The following is a 12,193-nucleotide window of genomic DNA, read 5'->3' as shown; positions in this document are numbered from 1 at the left end:
TGGCAGACCTGAGGATTGTGGTCCCCCACAGGGATATGGACAGCACCGCGGGGTCCATGGTTTCCCTTGGGACAGATTAACCCAGCCCCCCACACAAGTTAACAGGCTCGCATTGGTTCTCCAAAAAGTTCATCTCTCAGTCCAAAGTGTTCATGGAGATAGAAAAGAAGTTGATCTACATAACACAACACGTGTGGGTTTACATATTACAGCATATAGAAGATAGAAAAGTTCACGTAAATAAAACATGAGCTGGTCGAATTCTCTAAATGCTTCAAATGTTCTAAATGCGCAGGAAAGAAGCTTCAATGCTTACTTTCGTAACTCCTTTAGCATAGTGTACACAGGAGCATCCTTTCAGAAAGGGCCTCCTCCACAATTCGTTGCGACAACAACAACCCAATCTACAACTGATCAACGTGACCCACGTCAATAACACCCGCCTTCGCATAATTAGTAGCATAAACGCAGTCGGATTCTCTTAGTAGCCTAGCATGGTTGCCTTTGCCTAAATTCTAATGAATTTCACTTAACGTGTTTCCTTGACCTCCATCCAGGTCTAGGAAAAGTGGTTAGGAAAAACGATAGAACATACCACAGCCCAAGTGTCGAAAGCATGTGCAACTGTTTTTCCGTGTCTGCTGTACGTGCCAGTTGGTTTAATGGCCGCATATTTGTTAATTGAGGAGTACCAGTGAAACTGATATTAGCAGCAAATACAGTAAAACACTGAATATCGAAAAGAAGTAGACCTACATATGACACACACATCATGTGTGGGTCTGCATATTACAGCGTATAGAAAAGTTCACGGAAATAACACATAAAAATGCAATTCCACACACCATAATGAAAGGAGTAGCCTAAATAGGAAAGAAATCCTCCATTTCCCTGGGTTTGATGTTTTTTTTATTATTATCATTATAATGTTCGTTTCTTCAATATGATTCCGTCAAGGGCATCCCAAAGTTTGCCTCTGTATCATACCTTACCACCTCATTAGCAGCGAGTGCGATTACAAAACAAAGTTCACTCCGTGACAGTGGGATTGGAAAAGGCCCAGTATCAATGCAGACTCGCTCAAACACGACGACGCTTTATTACCTACTTCCACCGCTGACGTTTGGGATGGCACGGGTGCAAAAACTAGTTTGGAAAAAGTCCCTGAAGTCAATGATGAGGGATTAAATGTTAACCCCTCTGGTGTAGGCGGGACTTGTGGGCGCCCTGCCTCTCTACGTCTCCAAACCCCGCCCCAAATAAGTCTTCTGGAGTTTCTGCAGTGGACAGAGTTGAACTGTAGCCGGTCCAAAAGGCGGCTGGTTGTTTCATAAACTTTTGTATGCTGAGAAATATTTGTGCACGTAAGTGTGTTTCTTCACATTGATGTTGTTATGATTTTGAATGAGTTTGCTAATCGGGGAATAAACCTTGTCAGTGCCCAATCCGTATTTTATATTTATGCGATCTCTCACACTGTCGTCCCATGTTTTGAAAGAAACCGTTTTTCAGCGGCCTACCACAACATACTGTTACGAATACGTTAAGCAAAAAGGAGATTTTCAGGGAAATTAAACGTGCAGGGACTCAATCAGGTCGGGACATTGTAGTAGGCTATTGCCCTCTTCAGCCACCTTTGTTTTCGTCTGTCTCGCTGACCTGCGCCATTCACTTATTATGAAAGCTCACTTCATGCATAGCTGTTGGTTTTGCAACGTTGTTTGTTGTCTGTTGAGGTGACTATTTAGGCATAATATCTGTACGTTATTGAGCCATACACAAATTAAGCCACATAAACTGTCATGTTTACTTCCATGTGTTCATGCACCCTTTCTTCTTTAGGGCCCCGTTTCTATCCGTCCTTTTGTCATCACAAGGGCTTGGCATTGGGGCACTCTGACTCTGCATGAAGATCAGACAGACCAAGCCAGCATGCTTTCATTTGCAGTCTCCAGAACAATGAGTTGTGGCCTCAGGAGTGTCAGCCGGGCACCCAGCTTGTGGTCCTCCCAGGCCCTAATGCAAGTATGCAAATGGCCTTGTAGTTACAGCACCACCACTGCCAGCCAGAAGACCCCTTCTTACAGCTATGTCATCGTAGGGGCTGGCTCCGCAGGTTGTGTGCTGGCAAACCGGCTGACGGAGAACGCCTCTGACTCGGTTCTGCTATTAGAAGCTGGGCCCAAGGACATGTTCCTCAACAGCGTCCGGCTGTCCTGGAAGATCCACATGCCGGCGGCTCTTACGTACAACCTGTGCGACGAGAAGTACAACTGGCACTACCACACGCTGCCCCAGGCAGGCATGGACGGCCGTGTGCTTTACTGGCCCCGGGGCCGCGTGTGGGGAGGCTCGTCCTCGCTCAATGCCATGGTGTACATCCGCGGCCACGCCGAAGACTACAACCGCTGGCAGAGGGAGGGTGCCGATGGCTGGGATTACGACCACTGCCTGCCCTACTTCCGTAAAGCTCAGGCCCACGAGCTGGGCGCCGATCGCTACAGAGGCGGCGACGGACCACTGCACGTGTCTCGTGGCAGAACCAATCACCCCCTGCACCAGGCCTTTATCGAGGCCGGGCAGCAGGCCGGCTACCCGTTCACAGATGACATGAATGGCCACCAGCAGGAGGGTCTGGGCTGGATGGATATGACCATACACAAAGGTCAGGGCATCTGGAGATGTACTTTGAACTCCCATTTTGAAAGCATGTCCCTAATCTCCTTTAAATCAATCAGTAAATGCCTTCATCAAAACACTGTTTAGGGAATATCTATGTTTTTTTCAAGTCAGTGTTTGGGTTCCCATGAGAGTTCTTGCGCTCTGCCTTGGGGCTGTCTAGTGTCATGCTTTAGTGCAAGAACTAAAACTCGACACTAAACTGTGTTTATGGCTCTCGCTCATACTATCAAGCACTCAAAGCACATTAAAATGAATTTCTTGTGGAAGTGATCTGTACTTCGCCAAGTGGGGTTAGTGCACAGCTATCACTAAGTGTCTCATGATTATGATCACCCTCAGGGAAAAGATGGAGCACAGCCAGTGCCTACCTGCGGCCCGTGCTGTCCCGACCCAACTTGAAGGCAGAGGTACGCTGCCTAACCACCCGCATTCTGTTTGACGGGACCAGGGCTATCGGAGTGGAGTACATACAGAACGGGGAAACTAAAAGGGTAAGGTTAAAGGTCACAAAGAGTACACAGTTCATTAGTCTCTTTTGCTCATAGGTTGATTGTTCTCTCCTTTGTACGTCACTTTGGATAAAAGCGCCTGCTTAATGTGTAGTGGGCTGAAATAAGGACTCCAGTGGTGTGGATTGCTCACCAGCTCTGAGAGTGTCAGAGACATTCCTGTTTGCATTCCATCAGATTCTCTATGTGCAGTCGTCATCAATTAGCACTTCAGGTAGCCCCCCCCCCCCTCTGTTTTTTCCATATCCACATCAAGCATATTTATGGGCTGTATGATTCACTTTTCATGCACAGAACAAACATTAGGGTTAATGTTTGTTTGTGACGCGTGTATGTGTGTGTGTATTTATATGTACATCTGTATGTGTGTTTCATGCAAACTTATGTTAGGTGTATGCAGAAAAAGAGGTGATCCTGAGCGGAGGGGCTTTAAACTCACCACAGCTGCTGATGCTGTCCGGCGTTGGAAACGCAGACGACCTGAAGGAACTGGGCATCCCTGTGGTCCAGCACCTGCCAGGTGAACTCCACTCTCCCATCATCCCAAGCTCACTCATTCTCCGTCTGTCAGTTTTGTCCCTTCTATGTTTCCCCGTCTATTCCTTGCCCTTCTTAGAAACAACCTGTACTAAGTAACAGTCATAATCTACGCAACACCTGAAACTTTAAAGTTCTATTAGCCTGAAGAACTATCTCCTACTTCTTAGCGGAAATCACGAAACGGCAACAAAATCATTAAAAAGAGGTATTTTGGAGGAATGTCTTCTATCGTTTTGGCAAGTAACTGTATAATAAGCAGAATAATGTATAGTCCGGCGGTCATTATCTAAAAATAAATCCCTTCAGGACGAAACAAGACCCCTCCGCTGCCGGGGTCCTGTTCGTCTCGTCGGGATTTATTTTTAGATAATGACCGCCAGACTATACATTATCCCTTACTTAACTCATGTTTGTTGAATGCATGTGTAAAGAGGTTAAAGGAGGTCATGTAGCTGATGCACTGGTAGGATTGATCTTTGAATGGCTAGGTTAATGATTAAATAGGTCGTTTTCTTTTACGGCCCATATTAACTCTCTCTATGTGTGTGAGTCTCTGTCTATGCATGTTGGCATAACTGTCTGGATGTGTTTGTCTCCACAGGAGTCGGCGATAATCTGCAAGATCACTTGGAGCTGTATGTGCAGCAGCAGTGCACTCAGCCTATAACGCTCTATAAAGCCCAGAAGCCTTTTCTCATGATAAAGATTGGCATAGAGTGGATGCTGCAGCAGACAGGTAAAATGCAGCACACGTGAGACTTAACTGCTTTAGTCTATGTTTGTCATGTGACGAGCCGCAGACATGAAGGAAGCTGCAATGGCAAGCTGCGGGAGCTTAAGTTATTAGCCATAAAAGCATGACTGAGGTGAGTCAGAGAGCGTGACTGGGTGGTTGCCCCCCCCCCGTCTGGTCTGTGTCCTAGGTTACGGGGCCACAGCACACCTGGAGAGTGGGGGTTTCATCCGTAGCCGACCTGGCGTCACCCAGCCCGACATCCAGTTCCATTTCCTGCCCTCTCAGGTTGTTGATCACGGTCGGACCAACTCCAAGATTGAGGCTTACCAGGTGCATTTTCCTGCAATTTTTTCTTTTTACGCCTATATTTACTTTCTCTCTCTCTCTATTTCTGTCTCTGTTTCGTTTCATTTTTGTTCTCTCATTCTCATTTGCAGTTTCTGTTCTTTTTAAGATCTCTTAACCGTGGCATGAACAAGTCTTTGCAAGTGTCGAAAACTCATTTTTCTTCCCCTGTGCACTCATGCTTATAATCTCTGGGATGTTGTCATTATGCTTTCTCTACCTGCTATTGCACAACCCCTCCTTTTATGCAGACACATACACTTCAACTCAATTTGCATACGTGTAAAGCTTATTGATGTTACTGCATGAGATTACACTGAACATTGTGATTTACATAGGGATCTTGGATATAACTTTTACATTGAACTTAGTTTATGTTTGAGTTAGAGTTAAAGTGAATTAAAGTTAAAGTGAGTTAAGCTGAAATGCTTTAGCTTTGCCTAAGATCCTGCAGACAGCTTACAGCTTGCATATTGTGACTTGATGGCAGATAACAGTTCCTCTTGCTTGTATGATGATGACAAAGGTCCCCCACTAACTGAAGACCTGTTATTATTTATAATGGCGCAGGTTCACGTTGGACCGATGAGGAGCACCAGTATTGGATGGATGAAACTCAAGAGCAGGAATCCATTGGATCACCCGATCCTTCAGCCCAACTACCTCACAACAGGTCAGCATTGTCTCGCATTGGATTGAAAGCAGATCCCACACCTCCTAGACAGGGACTTTGCAACCCCTTCCTCACCCAGGGGATGGGTGTGACTTAAAAACTTGTGGTGGTACAAGAGGGTAGAACACATCAAAAATCAAAGGATTTTTTTTGTGACAAATAGCGCAGGTTTATTTACAGTGCCCAAAATGTGCAATAGATGAAAAATAGTAAACAAAAGACTTTAACCAAAGAAAACAACACCGGCCAATAATATGCAATCTAGCCATACCAGTATTCAAGCACAGCCTCCTTTCTCCCCCCTTTCCCACTCTTGCGCTCACCCTTAAATAAAGCTCATCAATTATTGGCTAACTGGGAGAGCTCACTGGAATAGGGAACAATTACATCGCCCATGCAGAACACATAATATAACACACAGAATTACACCACACTACAGAAAGATAACCACACGCATTCCCTCATACAGTCAATGAAGTTTCATACAGCGTTCACAACAAGGGACAACAAATCACAATACATACACCGACTCACCAACCCCACTCCATATTGGACCAGAATGCAAACAGACCGGGATGGGAACAGAATTTGTGAGTGCCGTGTATGTTTGACCAGTGATTCTATTGCTAACTACCGAACGGGTGGTGAAGCTGGTTGGTGAATAAATTAAGCTGACTAAGCTGAAATATTATGTACTGTAGTTGTTTAAATAATGTCTTTACAGACACCAGCGGGCGTTAGCGGCCCGCACTTTTAAACTCAAATAGTGGAGCATGTAGTGGGTGTCGTCTTTTGTTGCGGATTCCCTCACAACTTTCTCAATCAGAAGTCAGAAGCTCAGATGTGTTGTTCTCACCGATTTTATTGTAGTATTTAAGCCACAATAAGAAGATGGTCCATGGTTATCTTACTGTATGAATGGTGCGTTTGCCTTTTTAAAAGTTACCTGGTAACTCCCATCTATATTTTGTTTGGCTAACCCCTAAGGGCAATTAGATCTAACTCAGCTATATGACCTTTACTCAATCAGAACGTGTTACTTGTATGGCACCACACCCATTTTCTAAGACGCGCGCGGCCAAATTCACCCCTCCCAATTTCAAAAAGTAACGGCTGTCCCTGCAGTCCCGTTTTAGATAAATCAATTATTATCTTGTGAGTTAATATTCCTACATGGCGTACCGGGAAATGGAGGCTGTCAGTCTAAATTATTTCAGGGGTCATGAGTCAGTGCAGGAGAACCATGAGTGCTAAAAGTGAGTCCCTCATTTTTTATTTTTTATTTTATGTATGAAAGCTGACATGCCTAGGGCAGTAATCAGTGGTTTGCGACAGTATAAGCGAAGAGTGAAATCAATTTTTTCCCCTCACTTTTCCCCCCTCTTTGTCTCATGTTCCTTCCCTCTCAGACATAGACGTATGGGAGTTCAGGCAGTGTGTGAAGCTGTCACGGGAGGTCTTCGCCCAGAAGGCCTTCGAACCCTTCCGAGGCCCCGAGGTCCAGCCGGGCCCGGGGGTCACCACGGACGCCGAGATTGACGCCTTTGTGCGCCAAAAGGCGGACAGCGCGTACCACCCGTCCTGCACCTGCAAGATGGGCGCCGTCACGGACCACATGGCCGTGGTGGACCCCCAGACACGCGTCTATGGTCTGGACGCGCTCCGGGTGGTGGACGCCTCGATCATGCCTAGCGTCGTCAGCGGCAACCTGAACGCACCCACCATCATGATGGCCGAAAAGGCTGCCGACATCATCAAGGGCCTGCCGTCGCTCCATGACCCCGGGGTGCCCGTCTACCAGCCTCTCAGCCTGGAGACGCAGCGGTGAGGTGAGGGGGTTCATCCTGCCCAGACCAAAGCCACTGTGGGGGCCTCGCGCCCTCGGCATTATACACCAATGGTACTCTGCTTACTGTTGTATGCTATGGCCAAACATTGGCATCATAATCATTTTTCACTGTCACCTGCGCAGCACTAATAGGTATAGTAGATGGAAACTCACCCGGAATGTCAGGGCAATTGAGTTGCCTTGAATGGATGCTTCTGAGCCATCCTCTGAGCCATCCTTGAGATTTAATAATTCATTTTAAAATGAGAATGATATATATTTTAGCATGTTCAAGTTCTGTGTAGCATTTAAGATGCAGTAATATCTGAGGTGGCATCCTGATACTGCTTTTAAACTGAATAGCATATATACGTATGCAGCTTAATCTCACTTCAATAGGATAACCAAAGGATACAGATTTTCATACCATAGACAAAACTGGTCTGGTAAGCCCTACAATACAATGTTACCACAATCTTTCGACAATAATACAAATCTTTAGTACTTTTTGAAGGATTTCTGAAATGTGCTTTGATGAAATGGAGCACATTTGAAACTTTTTTTATTGCAAATCATGTCCCCAAAGCAATACTTTTTTAGAATGTATTTTATCCAATCAGATTTCACCTGTTCATCTAATGAAGACTTCTCTGTACTAATGGACTTCATAGTCACCTATACTCACTCATTCCTAATAATATTTATAACACAGATAAATAACGCTACAAGGTCATATACAACATATAAGGTTTTCCATTCAACATTGCACTCTGCTCCTCCTTCCCCCCTCCCTCTTAGTTCAGCCTAGCTCTAAACCTGGATTTGACTGACATCCCGGAGGCCCATTCCCTGACCTACCTGGCTTCTCCGAGTTTCTGATTGGCTAAAAGCTGAGCCTTGCTGAGAACTTCCGTGGGGAATATCTCTGCAATGGCACCTATATTTCCTAGAGTAGTTTATAGTCTGGAAACAAGTTCACATTTCATATTAAAAACAAAAGCTCAGTATTTAAGGTTTGATAGTGCAATGAGATGCTTGCCGTACAAGTTGGTGAGCTTCAGTTTAGTCATAGTCCCCCAGTTTATTAACACTCCAATTCCCCAGGTTGCTTGGATCCTGTTGTTTTGACCCACTACCGTGTTGCCTCCATATGGTCTTGATAATGGTAATATGCCTGAAGTAGACAGTGGTCTATCAAGGCGTGCTATTCTATATCTGCTATCATCTGCCTGTATCAAACAAGGGACCTGTAAACACTAACGTTGATAAATGTTGACCACAAATTCCAGACTCACACACACCTACCGATTAACCTCACTTTTACGAAGTCTTACCTGTTTGATTTTCAGTATTATTTCTGAGCTTGTATGTCATATCAAGGCAGATGTGATTCCTGAATGTTTACAAGGAAATTGTTGAATTATGCTATATGCTTATCTTTAAGTTTGATTGGTCCATTATTAAGGCTGAAATGTAATATAGAAATGTGATCAATTTGAATTAACCTGCATTTACACTAAATGTGACCTTACAGCATGTTCTGCCTAAAATGTGACTAATATGAAGTGTTTCTTACCCACTTGTGTAATGTGAATGTCAACTAGTGCTATATGTCAGCATCATGTTGATAAAGCCATAGTGCCTACACCCACCCCCCCCCACCCCACCCATTCTCAGTATGAAGAAATCAGTTAATATGTACAAATGAATGTGAAGGAAGTTGTCATAATTATGTCCCAATTTTGATTTACAGCTGATTTATGTTTACATTTCATGTAACAAGCTTTTGCTATTTTATCCGTCATCTCATATAACCACGATGAGATCTTAATTCACATATTGTAATAATTGTGTCCGTATTTTGCACTTGTTTGTGTTAAAGTTTTAACTGATTTTGTTTTTGAGGAGTTACATTGGAACAAAACATTAAATTTAATAATTTCACAAAATGGCTGAGAAAAGGTGAATGTGTAAAAATCACCGATTGAGACCTTCGAGAGCTCTTATGTTGCTGTGTAGGCCACTCCACGTTCCTGTGTAAGAAGCCCATTGCGGCACCAATAAGGGAAAGTTACCATGAAAGCAGCAGAAATAATATAAGCACTCGCTAGGGCTTTGGAATGCTTCACCAAGGACAGATTTAGTAGCCAAGTGGCTTTGCTTTGTTAAGCCCAGTCCATTTGGTCTGCACAGGGTTTCACATTAGTGCGGCTCCCCTCTTTTGACACAAACACATTTCATTTCTAAGCTTTTAGTTACACAATCAAGTGGTTTCCAGTCAAAGGCATACCGTGAGTCACTGCAGTTTAAGGGAATGAAAAGAGAGTGTAGACCAAACTTAAATGAGGTTAAATAGCAAGAAGCAACAATTCTTTCAAATGAAATAAATCACAAACCAAAATATTTTTGCTGTGCTTTTAAAATGGCCTCTCTCACCTTAACTGAATCATCACACTGGTTGTTTTTGCAAAAACAGATTTTATATGTTTAATAGAACTTGGTAAAAAAAATAATTTGGTAGAGGAAGTAAATGGCAGTTACAGTTCAGTTGCTTTGGACAGATGTGACCAAGGTGTTCACATGTTTGCAAACAGTAGCACACAGTAGGCAGTCTTAGTCCCCATTCAAACTGACTAGCTGTTGGAGGGGGTGGGGAGGTGAGAGACCGAAGGGCATGTCATTGGCAGCGGTACTGATGGCAGTGATGGCCTTAGAAAAATGAAGGCTCCAGGTCTGTTTGAGAGCGGAGTCAAGAGTGAAGAGTACTCTGTACCTGAGGACTGGGAGTAGTCGTGTATAACACAGGTGAAATCACCAACAGCGTTCACATTTTACAGTTACAAAATATCACCATTATCATCACCAGAGAACATAGTTCCTAAACGGGTATAAAACAGAAGCAGTCCGAGGACACTTAAACCAACGCCCCCGAGCTTCATATCAAAATGATCTGTTGGTTTTCAGTTAGAAAAAAAAGAGGCTAGAGTGCACTGATGAAGTCTGTGGTGTTTACATCTCTGGGATCTGAACAGATTGATTTCTCTTTTGTTAAATCAGACTTATAAAATAGTTCCTTGACCAACTCATCAAGCAGCATGGTAAATGCAAAAAAAGCATTTAAGGATTCTCTACTTGTGCACTTGTCATGCACAGGATAGGCAGAAGACCCATCTTTCACTGTAGTCGTGACTATAAGTAGAACTACAACTACTAAGACACCCTCTCCACTCTTGGTCAGAGTGGAGAAAATGAAGGATGATCCAAACAGAACCTGAATGGTCAGTTACAGGAAATTGGTCTTCTGCATATCATGTGCGCTGTAAATTCACATTGGCTCATATCATTCTAAAACTGCTATGCTTGAATGCAATGCATCAGTGCGAAAAAATTAAAGGCAAAATAACATTGTACGTCATTAAACATATACATCTACTTGAGTTAAATAAGAGCAATCTATTCCACAAGAAGTGGGAGAATATTGCTAAGATATCTGCATTAGGCCAGTCACTTACCAAATATAAAGTATCTCAAAGTATGTCTACAATACTACAATAAATAATCTACCGAAACAAAGAACTTCAATCGCCTGGCTGTTTGTCTCTCTTTGTGGGGTGTGATTTCGGAAAAATAATAACAAAAGCGAGTCTGACGTTCAAGTTTGATAATATGGATTAAAGATGACGTGATATCTAAGTAAAAATGTTTATGACACCGTGGAATGGAAAAAAAGACCGGCAGTTTTCAGACACGACGGTTCACTATTTAGGTTTTTGGTGTAAACGGGGGGTAAAGTGGTAAGGCATTTAGAGGGGAGGATATGACCGCAAACAGGAAACATGATTGGTTGATATGTGAATTAAAAGAATACACCCACAAAGTGTTCAACCTCACTTAAGTCACCTCATCAAAATCCCTTAACGTATGTCTAGCTGTCTGCTTCCTGTGGCGCCCCATACTGCTCTGTCCTACACTACTGAAATATCCTCACCCTTCCCCTTGGAAATGGGTGCCAAGGTCCCCCCTCCCCTTCCCTTTTTTCAGACCGGTAGAGCCGTAAGGCCCCAACTCGTCAGAAACAGACTTGTCCTCTTCTTTTCCCTGTTTGGAAAGGCACTTTTTAAGTTGTCCTCATGTAGAGTTTGTGGTGGAGCCGATGCTATAGCGTCGTGATGCATATCATTTCGTCTGTCAGGTCCTCCTCGTGCTTCCCGCTGGCCTCCACCTCCTCATCGCTGTAGTAGTGCAGGCTGCGCGGGCGGCGCCCGTCGGGGTTGTCCGAGGCGGCGGCGTCCGCGTCCGGCATGCCGCCATTCAGCAGGTCGCTGGCGGCGCTCTCCATCTCGTCGATGGTCATCTCGCACGCATCGGCGATCTCCTGCTTGGTCGCTGCCACGAACTTGGGATCCTTCGCAAACTTTCCCAGACCCTCTGAGATCAGTACCTGAGAGAGAGAGAGATGACAGAACAGTGGATGACACACTTTTATACTGCAGCTTATCAGCACACACTTTTACAAAGCAAACCTACACATCTATGGCAATAATCTCATTAATGGGCAATGTGGCTCATGACCGCCGCACGTGACCTAAAGCTGATTTAATAACTTGGCAAAATCATTTTGCTAATTACATACAAATTTGTGGGTCAGTGCAATGCCTGGGTGTGTCCGTGCACAGACGTGGGAGTTCCATGTAGAAATTAGTTTCTTCAAAGCAACACCCTTTTCTGTGAAACTTCTCCTGCACAAGAACCTTTTGTCTCCTCTGGTGTAAACCTATCCATTCGTTACCAGAAATGTGTTATTTGCTCGATTGTAGAACAATTACAGAGTTATGTGTAAATTTTAATAAGGTATGGTTAAATCATTGTGATTGACTGAA

The 12,193-nt window shown here is 44.1% G+C and overlaps 2 protein-coding genes across 6 annotated transcripts in view; one reads left to right on the top strand and one right to left on the bottom strand.

The window, feature by feature from the left end:
• Positions 1-1,255: 1,255 nt before the first annotated feature.
• Positions 1,256-9,262, top strand: chdh (choline dehydrogenase). Its single transcript, XM_012826140.2, has 8 exons — positions 1,256-1,364; positions 1,843-2,665; positions 3,022-3,173; positions 3,582-3,711; positions 4,333-4,467; positions 4,655-4,797; positions 5,383-5,485; positions 6,895-9,262. Exons 2-8 carry the CDS (start codon positions 1,933-1,935, stop codon positions 7,311-7,313), a joined length of 1,815 nt encoding a protein of 604 aa, XP_012681594.1. The 5' UTR covers positions 1,256-1,364; positions 1,843-1,932; the 3' UTR covers positions 7,314-9,262.
• Positions 9,263-9,774: 512 nt separating this feature from the next.
• Positions 9,775-12,193, bottom strand: part of LOC105898925 (voltage-dependent L-type calcium channel subunit alpha-1D) — a 64,942-nt gene continuing 62,523 nt past the window's right edge. For all 5 annotated transcript variants that reach the window (XM_031566315.2, XM_031566318.2, XM_031566317.2 and 2 more), the window contains one exon: positions 9,775-11,754. In XM_031566315.2, the coding sequence (XP_031422175.1) occupies positions 11,470-11,754 (285 nt within the window). In that variant the 3' untranslated portion in view covers positions 9,775-11,469. The remainder of the gene's footprint in view (positions 11,755-12,193) is intronic.

This window comes from Clupea harengus, chromosome 4 (assembly GCF_900700415.2).
Source record: "Clupea harengus chromosome 4, Ch_v2.0.2, whole genome shotgun sequence".
NCBI lineage: Eukaryota > Metazoa > Chordata > Actinopteri > Clupeiformes > Clupeidae > Clupea > Clupea harengus.
The sequence above is the reverse complement of the archived record's forward strand: the minus strand, read 5'-3'. Positions and strand labels throughout refer to the sequence as shown.